This window comes from Coturnix japonica, chromosome 4, assembly GCF_054131305.1.
Source record: "Coturnix japonica strain WE chromosome 4, WE-NBRP24, whole genome shotgun sequence".
Classification (NCBI taxonomy): Eukaryota; Metazoa; Chordata; class Aves; order Galliformes; family Phasianidae; genus Coturnix; species Coturnix japonica.
The window spans coordinates 36,294,855-36,316,802 of NC_140666.1; the positions used below are offsets into that span (position 1 = coordinate 36,294,855).

The 21,948-nt window shown below is 38.5% G+C and overlaps 1 protein-coding gene across 15 annotated transcripts in view; it reads right to left on the minus strand.

The window, feature by feature from the left end:
• SLC10A7 (solute carrier family 10 member 7) overlaps positions 1-21,948 on the minus strand; it is a 135,037-nt gene that overhangs the window by 24,366 nt on the left and 88,723 nt on the right. For 11 of the 15 annotated variants that reach the window (XM_015861161.3, XM_015861160.3, XM_085544956.1 and 8 more), the window contains 2 exons: positions 13,006-13,089; positions 2,626-2,791 (listed from right to left, as the gene is read on the minus strand). In XM_015861161.3, coding sequence (XP_015716647.1) covers positions 2,626-2,791; positions 13,006-13,089 — 250 coding nt within the window. Of the gene's footprint in view, positions 1-2,625; positions 2,792-13,005; positions 13,090-21,948 lie in introns of those variants that run through there. The other 4 variants (XM_015861163.3, XM_085544957.1, XM_085544964.1 and 1 more) reach the window with 2 other exon arrangements.

Below are 21,948 nucleotides of genomic sequence, written 5' to 3' on the forward strand. Positions count from 1 at the left end.
TGCTCTGGCTGCTAAGTATTTAAATGAAGTCCTCTTCTATTTAACGGGAGTACAATGCGTAAGAACGATTGCAATAAAATATTCTCACACACTGGATATATTACTTTCCTGATGAATGATAATAATTAACAGAAGATAATTATATGCATTTAATTCCCTATGAGACAAAGGCTAATTCCTGAACTGGGCAGTGTACATTAGACAAAGCAGCTGTTCATTCAACATTCACAGTGCGGCTGTGTCTTGCACATACTGAGGGGAGATCTCCTCTCTGCCAGCTCACACGATACCTGCAGGGGTTCTGGGCCATGCAGAGCCCACACTCGATCTGTGGTGATGCTGGGAATGAGCTCAGGGAAGCAGGCGACTCCCCAGCTGTGCCATGAGTAGCTGCTGGGGCTCCAGAGACCAGCTCTGTGCCGGAGGGCAGGAACTCCCTGCAGAGCTGCAGGAGAAGCCCTATGACCTACGCAGACCTTTCCGGGGCCTATGTGTGCTATGGAGAGAGGGCTTTTACTTTCAGCAGAATCTAGGGTGAGTTCTCTCCCTTTTCCTTGCAAAACTTGTGAGTGCAATAAGGCTAATGTGCCTGAGGGCACTGCAAGCCAAGACAATGCATCTGATTGTGACCTGAGTTTATAACTGGGCAACGTGGCAGGGATATTAGCTATTATCAGTGACATTTTCCATTCTCTTACATACATTTCCTAGAATATATAAATGTCACCTCAGCATGCACTTAATACTTCCTTCATGAACTTCAGAATCAGTCCATTGTTCCTGAACTACAGTTTTTCTGCAACTAAGTACATTAATTTAATATGCACAGGAAAAAATCCCTTATTACACATAATCCTGTAAAGCAACATGCAAGCGCTGCTACCAATTATCCCTTGTGCATGTTTTGCTGTGGCTAGAATTTTAACATAAAAACTACATGGAAACATTAATCAGCAGAATAACAAATGTGGTTTCATCCCAAAATCTTTGTGCTAATTTTCCCACTGTGGCATAACACAACACAGACATCCAGCCAACAAACCCGAAGAAGATAAAAAACTTTTGTCTGGTATACAACATACATATATTCATTTTCCACAATTCCTTATTGCTCAGTTTTATGAATACTTTAGAGAAAAAAAAAAAAAAAGAAAAAAAAAAGCCAGACATCTAGCATCTTCTCAGCAGTTTCAAGTCTTATGTTAATATTTGTACGAAGAAACTCCAATTACACACACTGGAAATTAAAAGTATATATGACAACTTTTAACGCATTGCGCTACAGGTCGTGTACGTAATGACACACAGCACAAATGCCAAGCACTCTGTGCAAAAAGAAATTGTAAGAAAGGCAATGGAAGCAACCACTTCACAACAACTGATCAAGAAAGAACATGCCTTCTTATCTGAAAAGCAACTTCTTTCAAAGTTGTCAGCACAGTAACTAAATTACTTAATTCCCAGTTTCTCTGTATGTTAAGGCAGAGATGGACATTTTTATATACTTTTTTTCCCCTGACAACTCTGCTCTTATTTAAGCTTGTGGCCCTTCTCAGGTGCCCGTGCAAATAATTATTTACTCCATTCTGGAGAAGCTCATTAGAATGGCTTCCTCCATTGGTTCCAGAATAAAGCATTTACACAGTACCGACTACAATTTCATGTGATATTTTACACACACGTACTGTTTCACAACCCCACAATTACAACACATAAGACAAAATCAAAACTGACCCACAAAAGACAGGACAAATTTCCCAGTAACTTCAGTGACAGGTGAATTTCTATAGGATACATAATTTTAATTATACAGAAATGTGTGCATACACACATTTGAGGAAGGTAATGCACTGATTTGTTAACATTTAACCATTTTAGGGAATTTCAGATGTGATTTATACTATGATATTCTGCAGTTACTTTGCTTCTAAGCAAACTGAAACTGCCTCTGCACAGTCTGAAATGAGACAGGAATTATCTACTGGGAGAAGAGACAGTGCCTGTATACCACTGCCCTTCCCTGGGAGGTAGTGATCTGCAAGTGTATTTTTAACTGATGGCAAAGATACCAGCAGTCTATTCTCATGTGTGCATTACTTAAGGCTGAATGAATAGAGTGCTTCTAAAACAAACTCTGTACCAAATGCGTTCATCCAGAGGAATGTATTAACACCTTCAAACTTCTAACTAGTCTTTAGGTTTGTACAAAAGTAAGGAACTATTTAAAAGTTATAACAATATTTCTGAGTAACAGCTCAAATGCAAATGTTTCCCTTTTGTTTGGAATATTTCTATGCAAACATGGCTGTTTAATAACGAAGCAACCAAAATCTGAATAGTCATGAATGCTTGGAAAGTGAAATCACACCCCTTTAGAAAGGAAGGATCACCAAGCAATCTCAGGGACACCTAAATAGCAGGGTTCACCTCTCAAAATGCTTACTCAATCTCCTAAAAGCACCCAATGCTTGAGAAGTCAAGTAATCTATTTAGTTTACTGGACACACTGAAAGTCCAAGCTCTAAACCCATGCCAGTTTTCCCTCAGCCCCACTCCTTCCACTATGTGTAAGTTCACTGCACACAAGAATTGCTGATGAATTACATATTTTAAGATAATACTTACTTATAAACACTATTATAATCAAGCTAAACTTATCAAGGTCAATATTTGGATTGGCAAAAGTGTCACAGAATGTAGTATAGATGATCATCAGGAGCACACAGCTGCTGATAGTGCCAAATGGAGGCTTCCTCCTTTCAAGCCAGTCCTTGATGTATCTTCGGACAATCTGAAAAACAGAAATCAACAGGTTGCCTCTTTTCAAAGATGCAGGGAGCCAACTTGGGCATCACAAAGTGAATCTGACAGCAGAAAGACACAAAGAGAAGAGAGTAATTTGGATGACGGCCACAGTGGATTTCAAAGCTTCCCTGCCACACAACTCTTCTTCTGGGGAATTTAACATTTGTAGTGCAACTTCCACTGGGCGTCCATAATGAGAGTATATTTTCAAGTACATTCAAATCCATCCTTAATCATGCCAAATGTTCTTTGCTAGCTGTCACTGAGACATGCCCATTAAGCCTCCCCAAAGTTTATCTCCTCTGCTGATACTAATGGATGTATGTAATTATCACAGTCCCCTTTGCATCAACAGACAATTCCAAGTGCAACTTTGGGAATCTTAAAAATCTGACATCTTCAGGAATTTCAGGACGGTAGATAATCGAAAGTGATCCATGGAACATTTTAATATTTAAATAGCCAGCGATGCACCAGAAGTTTTTAATTAAATTATAACTCAAGCTTGAAAAGCAAAAGTGCATGTGTTGTGGGAGTTTAAATAATTCAAACTCTGAATATCCAGAGTTTTTGTAAATCCAAAGACAAATGCCATTTGCACGCTTTCAGAATACCAGAATTAACACATGAAAACAAGCAAACCTGCTGTATTTTGCCTAACTTTTGCACTTTCAGGAAATTGAATCTGAAGTTGTTTCTTAAGGTATTTTTTTTCCCCTCTTTCACAAACATCTATAAATTTTAAAGAAAATTCTACTTTCAAATTACACCAACTACTACAGAACAATGCATCACCAGATACAATAAATCTATTTCAGCCTTGACTGGGGAGTTGCTTTTATTTTTTCTCTTCGTTTTATACAGTTTGAAAAAACTTTTTAAAGCTTTTCTCACACAGCTGTGATTTGTGTTAATTTTTAAGTGGTCACATGATCTTGTTTAACTTTTCCTGAGGCTCTTGATATTCTCTGTTACCTTATTCTCTCAGAAATAGTAGCATAAAACCCCGAAACAATTATACAAGAATACTCTAAAGGAGTTTCATTACCTTCCTGCAATAATACCATTAATAAATACCACCATATCAGTTAGATAAAACAGAATATTTTAGAGGCATTTGAGATTTCATCACCAATGCTACCATAGGACATTTTCACACACCAACTGCCAAAGCCACCGTATTGACCTCATAGCTGTCAGCCTCCTCAGTGCTATCCCTGTCTGTTTGCAAATGTCTCAAGAAGGAAGTCCTTTAAGTAGCTACCCAAGTAACCAAAGGAAACAGACCTGATAAACCACATGGCAGATCATCTGCTATTAACTCCACAGGTGGAGTTAGAGGGCATTTGAGGAGTGACTGAGGTCCCTTGGTTTGTTCAGCCCTGAGTAGAGGAGGTTGAAGGGAGGCCCAAGAGCAGACTGCAGCTCCAAACAGGGAACGGAGGGGCAGCACTGAGCTCAGCTCTCTGGTGATAGCAACAGGGCCTGAAGGAACGGCATGCATGGAGCTGTGGCAGGGGAGGGTCAGGGTGGGCATTAGGAAAAGATTCTTCACCACAGAGCAGTCAGTGCCAAAAAAGCCTCCCCAGGGTAGTGGTCACAGCCCCAAGCTGACAGAGTCAATTGTGGAGAACACAGTTTGAATCTTAAGTGGTTCCTTATGGATCCAGGAGTTGGACTCATTGACCTACGTGGGTTCCTTCCAACTGAGGATGCTCCATCATTCCACAGGACTCACAAAAAGCTAAGCAGGCTGAAGACCAGTGCCAACCTGACAGTATTTCTAAGCTTCCTGCTGCTGAACAACAACAGATTTACAGGAAACCGTAAAAGGAAATGTTCTGTGCTCCATCTGAAACATTGAACTTTAACATTCCACACTTGACAGATGTTAAAGAGAAAGCACAGCTCAGTGATACAGCCTGTAACACCATGAAAAGTACAGCAATGACAACAGAACAGTAAAGTCCTAGATGGCAGCAAGTCACGACTTGCTCAAATGCAACTGCAGTGGGCACAGAAACAGGAGAAAGAAACTGCTTACTTTCAGAAAGCCTCAGGTACACAGGGATCTCCCAAAATGCCCTCACCTCCACTGCCAACCCTTACATGAGGTCTGGGAAGGGGTGAATCCTGGTTCCATCCCTTCTGGTCACTCAGGTACACTGCATGCACCTGAGCTCCCCTGGGTCGGCCCTGCCTTCACAGCAGGTGTTCCATCACTGCTTCAGGCCATGACTTATATACATGATATATATATATACACCCTAATATCCCCCCTAATATCTTCTAAATTGAGGCTACACTGGAGAAAAGGAAAAGCTACTGACAAAGGAAAGACCACTCACTCACGGCCCTTTTACAAGGCTCATACTAAAAGTAATGTGATTTTAAAGCTGAAAGAAGTATTTAACTGAAATCTTCAATCAGCTAATACCTTCTTTAGATATCCACCTCTACTTAGTCTGCAGTTATTGTGAATAAGCATGCACAAATGTCAGCACAGCCTTCTAATGCACTTAACATAATCAGAAAAAGAGAAATAACAGAAGACGTAATCAGACCATATAGAGCTAAACTGTGGCTTTAGAAATTCATCAGCTCAACTCTTGTGTCACATGACATATATACTGTAAAACCACAGATGAGTATTTCCTCTGTAACACAGAATCTTGATCTACTCACAAGGTTCAAAACTATTAATTTCAGAGGTCAGTTCAGCATACGATCACTGATTCCAAATAATCCAAATTCTTAAATAATTTCAATGAGGAAAAAAATAACCCAACAGGTATTCATACTATTTTTCACAAGGAAGATCACATCAGCTGATTCATTTTGACTGACATACAATCTGTTTGTTACTCATTCATGCCCTGCAGAGTTGTTTCAGGTCTAGGATGCTTTTAGAGCCTTTTAATTCTTAACCCAATGTTATAACTTTCCAATGTTTAAAAAACAAAAACAAAGACCCAAAGCTTGCCAATTTCTGTAGTGAAATAATGATAAATCCCACAAATACAATAGGGTCAACATATACAAGAGGTACAGAATTAGGCAGGGAACCTGCTGGTTTTGTGGTGATGGCAGACTCTGACAGCAAGCCTAATAGAGGTTGAAAAGCCACAAGCAGCACAGACCAAAATGATTAAATAAAGAATCCACTAGGTAAAAATCAGAGCCTGAAGAGGGACATAAAGCTTCATTTGTTTGCAAATACAGAGAGCTAACACAATGACTTTTGTGTGTTATGTGCTGAACCAAATATGCCAGACTCAAGCAGTGTACTGATGTGCTGCTTCTTTGTCAATAAGGCCAGTCTGGTATTTTGAAGTACACAACACTACGAGGGGGCAGGAGCACCAGAGAGACACGCAGTTGCAAAAACATCCAAATTGATATTTCTGTGAACAGATGAACTCGCTGCCTGGAGCAGAAACACGAAGGACTGACATCCAAAATAGATGCAACGGACTGGCACACTGATGAAAAAGAGCAAAAAGGACAGTGCTCTTTAGATGCAATAATTCCACAGATCCCAGTGAAAGGGAATTCCTAACATTAAAAAAAAATACAATTAGAAACAACACTATTACAGTTGCAGAAAAAAAAGGCAGAGATGTAAAAAGAATCAGTTGAAACTTAAAAGCAGTTAAAAGCATACTTTACATGAGGAAACACTGCGGGATGCTACCTCATCACAGAGAAACCAGGTACAATTTTTTAAGGCACAAAGGCCTTGCAACCCCTATCCCTGCCGAATTACATCTACAAGGAGATGCTTGTGGCCTCTGGGCCTGTGGTTGAGATCCCATTAAGCACAAAGAACTGCAAGGATTTTCATGCAGATTCAAATGCCAGCCTCGAAGTGCAGGGAATTCCTGATGGCTTACCTAGAGGTTGCACATAAAAGAACAAGGTTCAAACCGGCTTAGTGGAGAAAAGCAAGGAAGAGAAGTAAAAATTCGTATAAGGTGATATTTTATAACTAAACTGTGTGATGAGAGATGCTGAAAAAAAGGAAGAAAAGTTAGATGGCAACTAAACTAAAATGCATCCATCAGGTAACTACTGCCAGATGCCTCAGACCTGGCTATCTACAAAGGCATCAGCTCAAATTCACTTCAAAAAACAGTTCCAGGCTCAAACTTCCCTCTAGGCCAGAATGTAACTTTTAGCAAGAATCGAATGTAATTACACATCAGTTTACAGTATTGAGCCCATTTCAAATTTATACTTCTACCAGAATAGTTACATGCCATGTACTTTTCCTCCAGACTGCTCAGCATCCTGCTGTAACCTACTTGTTGACACAACAGTCTTCCTAAGCAAATGGGCTGTTTATCTTCTTAATTCACTTAGCATGCCCTGTGCAAAGAAACGACCTGCTCTTCCAGGAAAGCAGGTAAATGCTGCTCATCTGTTATAAGATCATACATGAAAATAGTAGGAGATGCATTTCAGAAAAACAATTATCTTATTATACTTTCATAACAGTCAAACTACATACCCAGAGAAATCCATCAGTAAAATACAGTTAGACTGTTTCCACCTGCCTGCAATAGTGCTGGACATGCAAGATAAAATATGCAATAAACAATGTAATTCATTAACGTTCATTATTAATTGATCTAAATAGGACAAGAAGCTTTTTTCCCCCTTGCGTACATGGAATGGAGCCATCTCTGACATATGCAATACACTACACCTTTTAAAAATTACCTCAAGTTTAAACTTAATTTAACTCTTGAAGTTAAGAACAGGAGGAAATGGTTGTGAAGCCACTTTTTCTCTTTCCACAAGAATATCTCCTGGTATTTGCATCGTTATGCAAAGTAGATTTTTTTCTAAATCTACCCAAATTTTGGGAGTGATGTAACCTTTAATGAGAATTTACGTTTTTACCATTCTTTTGCTCCCTGTTGTTTTTTAGCTGTTATTACGGACTTCAAAATACCCAGACAGAAAACCTGGCCTTTAACATTTCAACAAAGAAACACAAGCTACTTTTTCCATGTGTTCAAACACACGAGGAAGCAAGGTGAAAGAAGGCTGGATTTACCGTTATCCCTAAATGCAGCAGTTATTTACTTTGTGCCTGAAGGTAGGATTCCTAGCTAATTCTTGACTACTATTTTCACTATTATAGCTTTGCAATGCAAAATTTTCTTTTGAAAAGCTACTAGACAGGCTAGAAAGATATTTGGAACAGTTCAATGACTTCTCAATATCCCTTCCAATACAGTGAAAGCAAACCAAGAAAGAAGTCTGCATGGAATATCGGGAACAATATCAGTGAAGCCTGGAAAATATGAAAGGGAAGAATATACTAAAAAAAATATATTAGTAAAGAAAGCAAATTAAGAAAACCACTAGAAAGAATTAGATAACAGGATGGAAGGGAGATTATATCGGTTGCAGTTTTTAATGTATGACAGATAAGATGCAACTTCCTTCCCAGATCTATGTAACACCATAACCCTCCACACAACCAAGGTCCATACTGCAATTCAGATGCACTGACATTTCCAGAGAGGAGCTCATACCACTGGACCAGACCTTGCCCTGATCATTTGACAGGGACAGCATCCATTCTTGCTCACTCCTAGATGCTGCCATAAAGGCCCAGACACCTTTCCGCTCTAGTTTCCTTTCCTCAGTTTACCGAACTCCTCTAAAAGCTGCTGTACTTCATTCATTACGCACTCCTGGAAGATACCTCCTGACACAGATCTGCCTTCAAACCAAACTCAATAAAGCCCATGTGAGGCTGTTTGGAAAATTAATTTTCACATCCTGGAGCAATTTACAAGTGTTGCTTTCAAACGCTACAAACAGGTGCAATGTGGCAAAGAACGTCAAGTGACTCTGTTACAGCAGTAAATATATTTTCTTCATATTCTGTATTTCTGTGGGGACAAGATTTTGTTTACTGTGGAGTCAAGCATCAGGAGGGAGTGAACTGTGGTCCAAATGCTGTTTATCTGACGTCTCAGTTTTCTGCAACAAGGTTCTAGAATAGGAGCACTCATCTCTCAGGATGGCACTCTTGCTCCCTGCAGCACTCTGGAGCCTGAAAAGGTAGAACTGCTTCTGTGTGGGTTTAAGTTACAAGGAGGAAAGCATCTGACATCACTCCGTTTTTATAGCAGTTGCTTAGAGCATCATTCCCAACTCCCTCCCCACAATAAATGAACATTACATTAAGGCAAGCCGTTCCTTCTGCTCACTAGGAACTGCCACGTACCTTTCCCTTTCAGTTTCTTTTTCTTTAAAAATAAATACATCGCTAAGACTTTTAGCTTCAGTTTCATCCACAACTTGTACTGTAATGTAGCACTCTTTTCAAATTGCGTTTATAAACACACCTCCAAAATGCTGATAGGGTTTCCTCTGGAACATTTTGGGCAATGATGCAGAAGGCACTTAAAATCCTTTACTTGTAGAACACAGGGTTGTGAGACCAGGTTCTGTTCAACTGCCTTCATTTCATAGATTAGGGAAGAAGAACCACCAGAATGATAACGTTAATTTTTGCTTTAGTTAAGGTCTGTTAAATATGAAGTGCCCACTTTACACCGGCAGACAAATTACCAATGGGGCAACTAGAGAATGCATGAATGATAATGTACAGACAAGCTTTTTATTATTTATTCATAGAAAACAGTGGGTTTTGGTGTGCTGCTTTGAAAAATGTTCAAACTAGTAGAATATAATGAAAGCACAGTGAAAATTCTATTTCATTAACATTTAATCATAAATTGCTCTTTAATATAAAACATAAAATAAAAGTCTGTCATAAGCACTTAGGTGCAGAGAATAGAGAAGGTCTTCAAAATGGGAAAGGAATTATTGCAGTGGCTTTCACTATTCCTGTTATCTGCTGCTTCAGAAGAAAAAAATAAGTACAGAAACAACAGTCTTCAGCCAAATTCTCAAGAGCTGGTCAGGAAGATACTATTTAGACATTTCTAACATTTAGACATTGCTAATGCCTACAAACAAAGAAACAATTAGCTTAGCTCAATGACAATGGCTTAGGAGCAGCAATCTTCACCAGACTTTATAGAACTCTGCTGCCCAGTAAAAAAGCAATCAGAACTTCAAGATGCTAGAATAAATGCAAAAATATTTCCTACAACACATCCGCTACCATGTTTTCTGTGTAATAAGTATCTCGAGGTCCCCTTAGAAGTATACAAGAGTGATGAACAAATAAGCTGTTACGCTCTACAGACCATCAAGGCTTATAGAACATGAGATCTTTATAAAATACCATAGATTCTACCTCTCCAAGACCTCTTCTCAGAGAAATGTTAACTTTGCAAATACAAATAAAATATCATAGTATTCACATTCATTTGAATGATATAATATTATCTATTATCAAAATGCATCTACAGACACGAAGGATGCAGGACACTGCAGACAACCACAACATCTGTGACAAAGAACAGATGTAATTGCCCTTATTGAAGGTCATCCATCAGCAACTGCTATCTGTAAGACTCAGTGGCTTCCAGGTAACAGGATGTCTTTCCCCCTCCTTTACCAGCTATTTCTTTAACATTTGGCAGCCACCACCTGAGCAGAGGACATACAAGAAGCCCCTTTGACTTTCCTTGCCCATGACTAAAAAACTACATCTTCCCATCAACAGCAGTCTAGGCACACACTAGAAAATTCTTTAAGAGAGAATAGAAAACAAGTACCATGACGCTATTGTAAAGTCTTTCTATCAGCTACCATTAAAAACAAATCCAACAAGTCAACCAATCAACTCAAACTCAATACACTGCCATAAAGCAAGAAACAATACAAAACAAAAAATGTCATCTGCTTTGCTCGTTTTCCCAAAGGCTGCTGAGGCAGCAAGCTTTGCAGCCTGCTCAGGAAACCAGCATCTAGGCAGAAAAGGTTTTCCCAGAGGTGAGAATGTTTTTTTCAAAGGAATATAACCCCTTGGAGATTGCTTCCTTTAAGCAGCCTCCTCTGTTTTACACTGATGAGGATCAAACTTAAAACCTGTGTTAATCACAGCTGAATTAAGAAGATCGGCAACCCTCCAAGCAAGCGGTTTCCAACCTCAGTTTTTTCCAATCAAGCTTTTTGCTACTAGGGAACCTTAACAGGAGTTCTTGCACCGACTGTGCATGGTAAGGAATTGACATTGCAGGCATGAAATGATAAATTAGAAGTAATTGCTGAGGCTGTCATTCATGAATTGTGGGCCACTATCTCTTAATGCATCTGGAATCCCAGAGTGAGCAGCCTGCGATTCACAAAGCACTGCTACGTTGCTGCGCCGCATGTTGGGCAGCAGTCCAGTAATGAGTCAGTAGTGGTCCACAAATGAAATGCATAGCTTCCCATTTAATTCAAAGATGATGCAAGGTACCTCTGGCTGAGGTGCAATAAGGCGCATCACCGCATCTCCTGATGTCACTGCTTTTCTTGCTTACGGTTTTTCCTTGAGTTACTTGCATGTTAGGTTTGAACATCTGCCTTCAAAAAATGGCTTTTATTCCTCCCTAAGTAGGTCAGTTTACCTTGACACATTTCTACCTGATCACAACAATGAATGCAAACCATCCTTAGGATTTGTGATCTGAAGCTATCCTTTGCATTTCATCTCTTCCATAACCTCTGAATAGACAGTACAGTATCTCTAGAAATAAAGCCTTTATGCTTAGAGGAAATGAGAGCAACTCCTTTTGGTCATTCATTTCCAGTCATTGCTTTAAACATTTCTAAAGGAGAGAATGATCCTTCTGTTTCTTACTAAAATGTATTCATGGAAAACAAACTCTTACATAAATTCATGATTGAGTTACACAAGCTTTAAGATTCTCTACTGACTTTCCCTTCAGCTCCTAAATCACATCTGTTGTCAGTTAAATCTCATCACATTTCTCATTTAAACTTATTCAGAGCACTTACTATGTATGCTTACTGCTCAGTCTCCATTAATTAGCCTTGCTATTTGTTGTCAATAAGAAGCCACAGCCACTCACCTCTCTTAGCAATTTCTTCTAACAACTTTCCAAGTTAGATCAAAGCCCTCTTGAAATTTTGTACAAATCTGCGATCATCATCGGACCGATCACACCACAGTACGTATTGCTGCTACTCCACCTAGCACTGTAAGTTACTTTATTTCTAGATCTGCTGCCACACTATTTATTTCCTTGGAATTTGCAAATAAGGCCAGAACTTCAACTTCCATGACATCCCAGGACTACGGGACTCAAGAAACCTGTTTGTTAATCTCTGGATTCCAGAGAAAGAAACATTTCTCCTCTGAAATGAGGGGGGAACGCCCCAATACTCCCTTAATGCATTATTTATGCCTGAGAAAAACTAATGCTAATGAGTGTAAAAGAATTAGGCTCCAGGTGTTTTGGTGTACAAAACAAAGCAATAATAGTGGACATTGTGAAGTGGGAGGAAAAAAAGAATACTTGTGAAAAACAGATACCACAGCGACAAGTGTCAGAGAAAATTTTACATTACAATTAGTATCTTTTGCATTTGGTGAAGTATTTCAATCATACTCTGTGAAAAAGAAGGCCTTATGTTTCAGTGTGAACCATGAGTATAAGACGAAATAAAGAACAACTGCTGATTCCACGAATCCCTCTCATACAGCGTTATTAATGATGGAGGAGTCACATAGAAAAAGAATAAGAATTGTAACCGCATGATTGCAAAGTGTATACAAAACTGATCAAGCAGCCTTAATTTTACTATTTCTTAACTTGTGAGTGCTTAGCCCTTACATATCTTCCAAGACAGAGAATTTTTTAATTCTCTAGTTAGTGGCAGATACTACACAAGGAGAACTTCCTTCATCATCTCGGCAAAGAACAAATGACAAAAGGACTATATAGTGTTCTCAAAGCTCATTTGTATGGAGCTGCAATTTCTCACAGGCTGGGCTGCCGTTTTTCCCACTTTATGCTCACAAAGTCCCTTCTCGATATGCAGTAGCGTTTGTTTGTGGTAGTGAGGGACAGATGCTCAATCTCAACAAAGATCAATGTGGCTCCAGGGAGTACTGTAGCATCCTTTTTCTGATATTAGACTTCACTATCCTGAGGCTCTTTCCTATGTGGTAGCTTACCATGTTGCTGGTCTGTCTTTAAGATAGCTCTCTTTATCTTATTTTTTGAAATGAGGATGTATATTTAAAAGACATACCTGTCCAATAATAAGGGGGACTACAACAGTCATAAACAGCTGCGAGAATATAGATGTAAAAGGCACAGAGGAGGATGATCCAAGCTACAAAATAAAAATATGCTGTTAATATTCAACTTTTTCTTAGCATCTGCAAATATACAGTTATTGCACATTCATATACTTTTATTATATGCATAAAAATTGGAAGCATGTGCATGCATATTTAATTATTAAGTCCTAATAAGGCATTTGGTATTCCACGGTAACAAAAGTAAAACAACCGCTGGTTGATTATGTGGCAACGTAAAGGAATAGTTCCATCAATATTCATTTTATGGAAACCCTACTACATTCATCTGTGAAGTAAATCATGTTAGCATTTGTACAATGACAGTCTAAAAAGACAGGGAGTGAACATCTTTCTAACTAAGCTGTTAGCTCAGCAAACCTTACTATTATACACATATCAAGCAATAAAAAGATAGCGGCTGTTTTAAGAATAAAAATAATAGTGATAAAAAAATAATAGTGAAGATATTTAGCCTTTACTTCAATCACATTACCAAAGAGTTATCAACTGAAAGCATACTGCTCTTCTTTCACTATGGCAGGTAGACACTGATGGGCTTTGTCTTCAAATAGGTGATCTCTATTTTAAATACTAGAAGTATTTTTTTCTTTAAGATGCAAGAATAAAAGGTGAACCAAACAAAGTTAAAGCAATTTCTGCAATTACAGAATGCTTAGGAAAATATTAACTCCTTTTTCTTTCATTTTATACCAGGCCACTTAAAAGTTTCAAGCAACTTAAATCAACATTCTTTTAAAGACTATACATTAAGAAATAAGTAATAAGACAACTGAAAATAGCATTGTCAGAGCTTCCACAGGCAACTGTCTGCTTCGGGAGCAGAGCACATGACATTAAACAGCGGATTTCACAGACTGGCATTATTCTGTATTTTGCACATCACTTTAACAAACGTCAAAATGATGACAGAATTCAGATTTTTTTCTAAATGATGTTGATTTCCTACAACATTCTCACATATATTACTCTTATAAACTACATTCTGATTGCATTACACTTTTGACATATCCACCGTTGAAAGCTACCTACAGGCATGACAGACAAGGTAATCATAGGGATTAGATGAAGTCTATTATAAACACACTTCATCACTTTCTTTCATATGCGCCTTTCTGAATGTACTTCAGGTAAGAGAACTTCAGACAAAGCATAGGGGTAACAGCTATATGTTTCCTCTGTCTTACTTAACTGGCAACATCAGGTGAGATTCAGTCTGGCCACTTAATAAATTAGAGTATCTTGCCCACTTTGTATGCAACCCCATAATCTCCAACTCTAACAACATGGGCACAGCAGACGGCTGGAGCGGAGCAGGAGATGACATCGTCACCAAGATGTTAGGTCTGCAAGTAGGGTGGGAAGTGAGAGCACTAAGATTACAGTCTGAATCTCTCATGGAGGCAAGAGGGAGAAGTGAGTGCCTACAGGGGAAGATTCAGATAAGCCACATGAGTAGCTAAATCTAGAAAGCATGGTTATCACATCCCCAAAGGAAATGGGGGGCTTTCTGCATGATCCCTTGCAGAGAGCAGAGCTTCAAAACACCATCACACAGCACTTATGGTCGTTTCCTTGTTTTAATTCTTGTAAGGAGCTTCTGAAATTTTAAAAGGTTCATAGTTTTTCAAACTGTAGACTTTCTTTTTTTTTTTTTTTTTTCTATGCACAGAGGAGTTAAAAGCATTACTTACTGTGTATTCAAAGAAGCTTTCTGAAGTGAAAGTGAAGATTTTTAAACTTTAAAATCTGCCTGAGTCACAGAGGAGAGAATCTATCTAAGCTGTCCACATGCCAGGCCCTTCTGCGCGGCTTCATGAAACCGTGATGCTTTGACAGTGGCTCTTGTGTATTTTTATAAAAACACAGATTGCACTTCTCTGACTGTTTTAAAGTTTTATGCTTAGTGGGTGTATAGTCAGGAAAGAAAAGCTGTTTAACAATATAACCCGCTGCTGAAAAAGGCAACTAGCCAAACTTCTATTGTCTTGCCTTTTTTTCTTTTTTCTTTTTAATTACTTCAAATATATTATCTTCAAGCCGTTGTGGATTCATCAGCACTTAATATATACAGGGATTTATTTAGTTGTTTATTTTTTATACAGCTAGAAATTGAATTGCAGATACTGAGATACGGAGGTGGGACGCTAAAGGAAATCATTCACACCACAGATCAGTTCTTCTACGAGAAACACAATTATTCAAAGAAACAACCTTCTATGTCAAGGTGCGATTCACCACCTTCTCAACTTCAGCCCACCAGCTCGGGCTCACCTTGCCGTAACCTGGACAAGCAAAAGACTATGACAGATATTTCAGGTAGCTGTCATGCCCTGACTACATTTTAAATAATGCAAATATTCACCAATCATTCCATGATGTCAAAACAAATAAAGGATTCATTGGCCCCTGTTTCTCCCAGAGGAAGCGAGTTCCTCAGGCACACCTGGTTTGTAAGAACAACTTTCCTCCTGAAGAAACAGTTGTATTTCACTGCTTCTAATGACAATCCTGGACAATCCTGGGCACTATTTCTGATCCTGCTCCAGCCAAACAGTTTAAAATCACATTACTCTGTGTCTCCACCAGCTTCATTAGAATTCAACCTTCATAGAATTGAATGACGTTACCTTCTTCGTGGGTCCTTTATAGGTTCTGATACTCTGCTACACTACAGGCAAGCACAGCAATTTGGAGTAGTGCATTTGCTCATCTCAGTGCCCTTTTCCTGCAATGTTCCGTAATTACAGTTCCCTGTTCCACTCATAATATCAACATTATCTTTTCCTCAAACAGATTTCTGAACTCCAATTCCTTTCTGCATACTATGACAGTAACTTCAGAGAGCCACTTGGTTTTCAAGGAAAATCTGTTAGACAGCAAGTCTATAAACTCCAGCATCATCTTAACCTTAAATCTATGCCCAGAGAAAGACATGGACGATAAGATAAAAGTTGAAGAAAAGAGAAGACAGAAACTTCTCAATCACACAGATGAAAAAGATTTCATTACTCAGACTTTAGGCAAACAGAGGCTAACCACAAGGAATCACACACGCATAGGGATCTGCAGGTAACGGATGCAGAACTTGAGCTCAACTGCCTCAACATCTCATCAGTAAACAAACTCATCAGTTCATATCTCAGACCATCTTTGAACCCAAGCGAGTTAGGAATTTGTTACTTCAGGAGTAGAGGAAACAAAATGCTTATAATGATTCTGATCAAACCTTTCTATACATCCACAAATGTACACATTCTTTCTGAATGAATAATTGTATTTTACTCATGTTTTAATAGGATCAAGCTGAATTCTGTACTCTGCCATCATGAAACAAACAAAACCAACCTTGAAGACACAGATCTGCACTGCATTAAACAGTGTGTTTAACCACACTGTGTTAAAGTATCTGACTTGGCTGCCCTCCTTCTTATAATGACATCCATGTCTAAATTGTCGTCATAAGGAAAAAAAAAAATGGAAGCCCCATAGGAACAGGTGTGGAAACATCACAGATTCAAGCTGCTGATTCATAGCTCTGTAGAGAAGAATTTGCTTGCAATCTCTCATGGTAAAAAACCAAATCATTTCATCAAAAAGCGATCAAAAAATTCTCATGCCAGCACAGTATAAAAAGTACTTCTCTGTGTTTATTTCAAAAACATTTTTAAAGAGAAGTTTGGTTTTGTAAATCGACTGTCATGCTGCGTAGCAGCACGTCAGCAAAAGGTTTATTAGTGAATGAGGACTGTTTGAATAGAGGGAATACTTAAAACAAAAACAAACAAAAAAAGACCCTGGAAATTCCTTCTCAGAGAAAGGAACAAGCACTTTTCCCTCAAACAATCTCTGTGATTTCCGAAGGATAACTCACATGAGCAGGGGCTGCACCTTCTGCAAACATTTGTTACAATAAGAGACTTCCAGGCAGATCTTTCCAAACAATTCTGTCACCATGCAGCATTTCAAACCCGACCTGCAGCATTCTTACTAATTCAGTCCTAGACCTTCCTTCTCAAGAGACTGTCTGTTTTAAAAAAACAAATTATTTAGTGGATTTGTTTATGAGACTGTGGTAGAAACACTGGCTTATCCTTAATTGATAGGATGTACTTCACTGGTTGTGGTAAAAACAAAACAAGCAAAACAAACAAACAAAAACCTTGGTTGCATAACGCTAAGACAATTAATTCCACTTTCAGGCCTAGCATGCTCCACGAGAGCCAGATGTTCTCTCCAATCATCCTTCTGGCTGACTGGGGAGGTATCACAGTGGGTGTTCCCATGCCTACAACTGCCACTGATTCAGAGGACACACACCTCCTACCAGTCATACCAAATTATGATCTGGTGTCACATGTGTTGCACATATTGAGTCCACTTCAGAGGCAGCTGTCCTTTGGGGCCTTGCTTTTCCAGTGTTCTCCTCTAATTGGCATGTTTCCTCAGGTTGTGTCATCATACTCTAATACATCACCAGTAATAATTAATAATTCTATGCTGGGTTCCTCTATGACAAATTAAACACCAAGCCAAGTACAGTTGTCAATTTCAAAGCCATTTATAGAGCCGTAAAAATAACCACAAGTATACTCAAACTGTATTGGGGCTCTCCCACTTACAAACAGGACAATCATCTTCAGGACTAGTGTAACAAAATGAGATCAAGTGAACAAGGACACCTAAGGGTGAGTAAGATGGTCAACACCTTAACAGAGCTGTGCAGAAAACACCGGAGAACGATGGATCTACTTGATGAGGAACAATGGAAATGTATGGTTTGTTTAGTCTAGTTGAATGAAGTCTGGGAAAGCAGATAGGATGTACATCCAGTTTGAGCCAGGAAGATAAATCTCACAGATGTACCATTCAACTGTATGTTAACTCTGACAACAAACGGGTAAAAAAACCTGTCACAAATACAAATCTGAAATTAAAAGGCTTCTACTTATCAGAGAGACAGTTTCTAGCATTTCAAGGATGGTGGAAAGAGCAAAAATTTTTACATTCAATACGCTCCACTTTGAGAAATTGCACAGCAAGGAAAGGAAGAGGACCGGGGGACCTGGGACTGTTTCCTCCCAGCTTCTATCCATTCTATTATGAAGAATGTTCAGTGTCTGCTGTACGGAAGCAGGATGCATCCCTTAGCACTGTATACATGTAAAATTCCATGAGCAAATAGAAAGAGGAAAAAAAGCCCTTTGCAAAAACGTCACACAGTTAAGAAACTTCTTCCTGGACAAATTCACAACAATTTGTATACGTACGCAGAAGAGAAGGACCCCCTATTATTCTCTGGCTGTTATCTGTGTGCAATTTTATATAATGAAGTAATAAAATCTAAATTTTAAAAAGAAATAAAGTGTTTGTGCTCATGATTCACAACAGTTATAAAAATGTTCTTGTTAAACGTAACAGGTTTGGATCAGATCAGAGTATTTTGTCTTGTCAATGATTAAAGAGATAGTAAATAGTGAGGTAAATAACCAGGTGGAAACGATGATGCACTTCAAATCTTTCACATGAATGACCTGATCTGTTAACAGCTAATGTACTCTGCTGCTTCTCCCCACATGCTGTAATCAGCCTTTTGTCACATACCAGTGAAATCCATTATCCACAACTTCCTTATCAGCTTCCAAGGCTTTCCAGCTATTAAATATTTGAATATTTAACAATTCATTTGACTGGCATCTATTCTCATTTACCAAGTGTGTGAGGAAAAAAACAGTGTAGTGTGTAGAAATCCTGGGTTCACTGGCTTTTTTTGGTTTTGATTTGATTTGGTTTGATGACGGCTACTTTTAATAAACAGATTTATCTGAAACACTGTAGCACTTGGTGAAAACTTGAGAATTATCAACAACTTTCAAGACCGTGTTTTAATTTAAGGATGGTGGATACAGGGGAACATTTTAAAAACTGCAATATTTCAATCAACAACCAGTTTCACTGATGCCATTATCCACCATTTTATTTCTGTTTTTAATCTAATACTTGGACAGAATTTCTTTCATTGACTATTTCTGAATTTCTAGTACTTATGGCTTCACCAATGCAATGCACCATAAAAATAACTACTATAAAATCCAGAAACTTGATTAGATACCAAAAAAGAAAGCATCACTGTACAAATCCACTAACAAAGCAAGATGACAAAGCCTTAGGAGGATTGTAGCTTGACACAAATGTCATGGTAACCCCCTTTGGTGAAACAGCAGACATGGGAGCGGTGTGTGACAGTTACATGGAGACTTTTGCCAAATGTATATTTGAAAACACACATGAATTTTGCATTGGCTTTTTAACATTCCATGCTAACTGGTCTGCAGGCACACTTCTGAAGAATGTAAAATGCATAAACATCTAGAACATGTACTTATCTGTAGTATTTTCTTTAATGGCCTTTCAGCAACGATTCCTAGATTCACACATCTTGACTTCTGTTACTTTGATGGCTATCTGACTGTGTTTCCAACGGCTGAAGAGATCACTGCTGTCAAGGCACCAAATCTCAATAGCAACTGCGACATTAAGACAGCAGCAGAGCTGGGATACCATGCCATAAAACGCACAGCATCACATTTGGCTCCAACACATGTGCAGATTTTTATATATTTTGACAGCAAATACAATCAATGAAATCATAAGACTTGGTAGAGTTGCAAGTCCATGTGCTCAACCATGTCTCGGGACGGAGAGGGGAACCCTGCTCCAAAGCAACTGGAAAGAACTAGGTATGCTCAGAAAATAAATGTCACTGCATCACTACAGTATGTATGTTCACTCTGATTCCAGGGTAAATCCAATAAACATGGACCTTTGTGAGGCATTAGGGCTCACCATCTGTTCACCCTCTGGGTGAATCAAAAACATGTAATCTCTGAATGAAAATAAACATCCCTTCATACATATTTCTTCTTTTCATGTCTAAAGTTACCATCGAAGGACACGTATGTTTGATGATTGCTGAACTGCTGCAGAGTGCAGTGCTTCCAAAATTCTCTTTACATACAAAGAGGGAACATTATTACAATCACAAAAGGAAAAGACAGAACATAGAGAACATAGTCATATACTAACTGAAGATGGACATTCCTGTTCATATCCAAATGATTATATTCCTCAGGAATTCCTTCATCAATTCACAAGCATCATTTATTGAATTAGTTATTTCCAAAAGTAAAACTTATCCTGCATTACCATTCTTGCTATTCAGGGGGGTTTGTTCATCTGTCTGTCCGTCTCCAAAATGCTTATTTCTGTGTTACCTCTGGTTTCAGCTAAAGATCTGAGCTGACAAGAGGAGGATGTACAGCATCCTTTCTGAGTGCTTTGTTATTCAGGCTCCTAATCATCATTAATGAAACACTGCAGAATGCTGAGAAGAAATGTGAAGTGTAAACCTACACTAACTTGAAACTGAGGTATCTTACAGCAGCTGGTTTCAGCACTTCTTCTCACCATATACATGAACCTTAATCAATTATATATAGTTTATGGGACACTGCCCATTTATAACACTACTACTGAGAATATATTAATTGTTAGTAACAAGAGTTAATGTGAAGATGATTATACCGCAGATTAATGCACCTCCGTGTTGAGATTCAATAGCATCTTATTAGGTGAAATGTTAATCAGACATATCCATGAAGAAGGCCGTGATCCTTTAAAGTCTAGCTAAGCATTCTCAAAAGGATACTGTCTGATAATTACATGCACAATACTTGGTGTTTCATTAAATCAATCATAATCTCTTAGAATGCTGGTTTTTGAGTAAGCTTTGTAACCAAAGTTCCATAGCATACGTTACTTTTCAGAAATGTAACAGACAATCTTATCTTAAACAAATGGCATTTACATGTAAATTATTTGCATTTAATATGTAATTTATGATGAGCCTCTCCTGTCTTCATCAATGCTGTTTAGACAACTTATATTTTCATTACCAGGCAATTAGGAACTGAAATGGCAGTACAGATCTATATGTTCTCTGGTGCACATGAGGCAAAATTTAAACCATAACCACAACCACAGCTAAAGCTATATAAATAATAACAAGCTAATGGACAACAATTTATTTTATTTCTGGCAGCACTGAGCATATTTTAGGCTCTACATATGGGGAACCTTACAAATAGGACCACTAATTCAATTACAGTATTCAGATTATCATAGTATGACTCTGAAAGAATTAATGCCAAACAGCTCCAAATTCATAAATTATAGCTCACTGAAGGCACTGAGTTCAAAGAACCCTCAGTGTTACCCATCAGAAGACCAACTCAGCTACTTTTGAGGTAAATGGGAGCTCTACTCTGAAATTTAAAAATTCCACTCTGTATTAAGTAAGCACTAAAACTTATTTGCGTGACTAAACTAATGAACAGTATAGAAAGATAAACAGAATATTACTAGTTGGTGTTTCTCACTGCACATGAGATGCAGTGCCACATGAAATGATCAAGCCACAGCTAGAAGCACACAAACTGTGTGCATGATGCCACTACACATTGAGATCAGATGTACCAAGGAAATTCAAAGGAAAATTGGAGCAGTTCACAACAACTAAAGGGTTTGACAGTCTAAACCACAGGCTGCCAAGGTACGGGAAGAGTATAGCACAGCATGTACATTTAGATTTTTGTCCCCAGTACCTGCTGCTGGATGACTGAACAGTCACAGAGTACCTTGTCTTGGCAAGGTGTGCACACAGTATGATCCAAATGGCTGCTCTCCATGTGTCAATTCCTTAGCAAAGACATCAAGGAGTTTTAAATGTTTACACACTATAAAAGGAGTCCTTCAGTTTTGGGCTTTCCCAGACTAGTTTAATACTCTGATGAAAAAGTAGTTCATGTATTTAT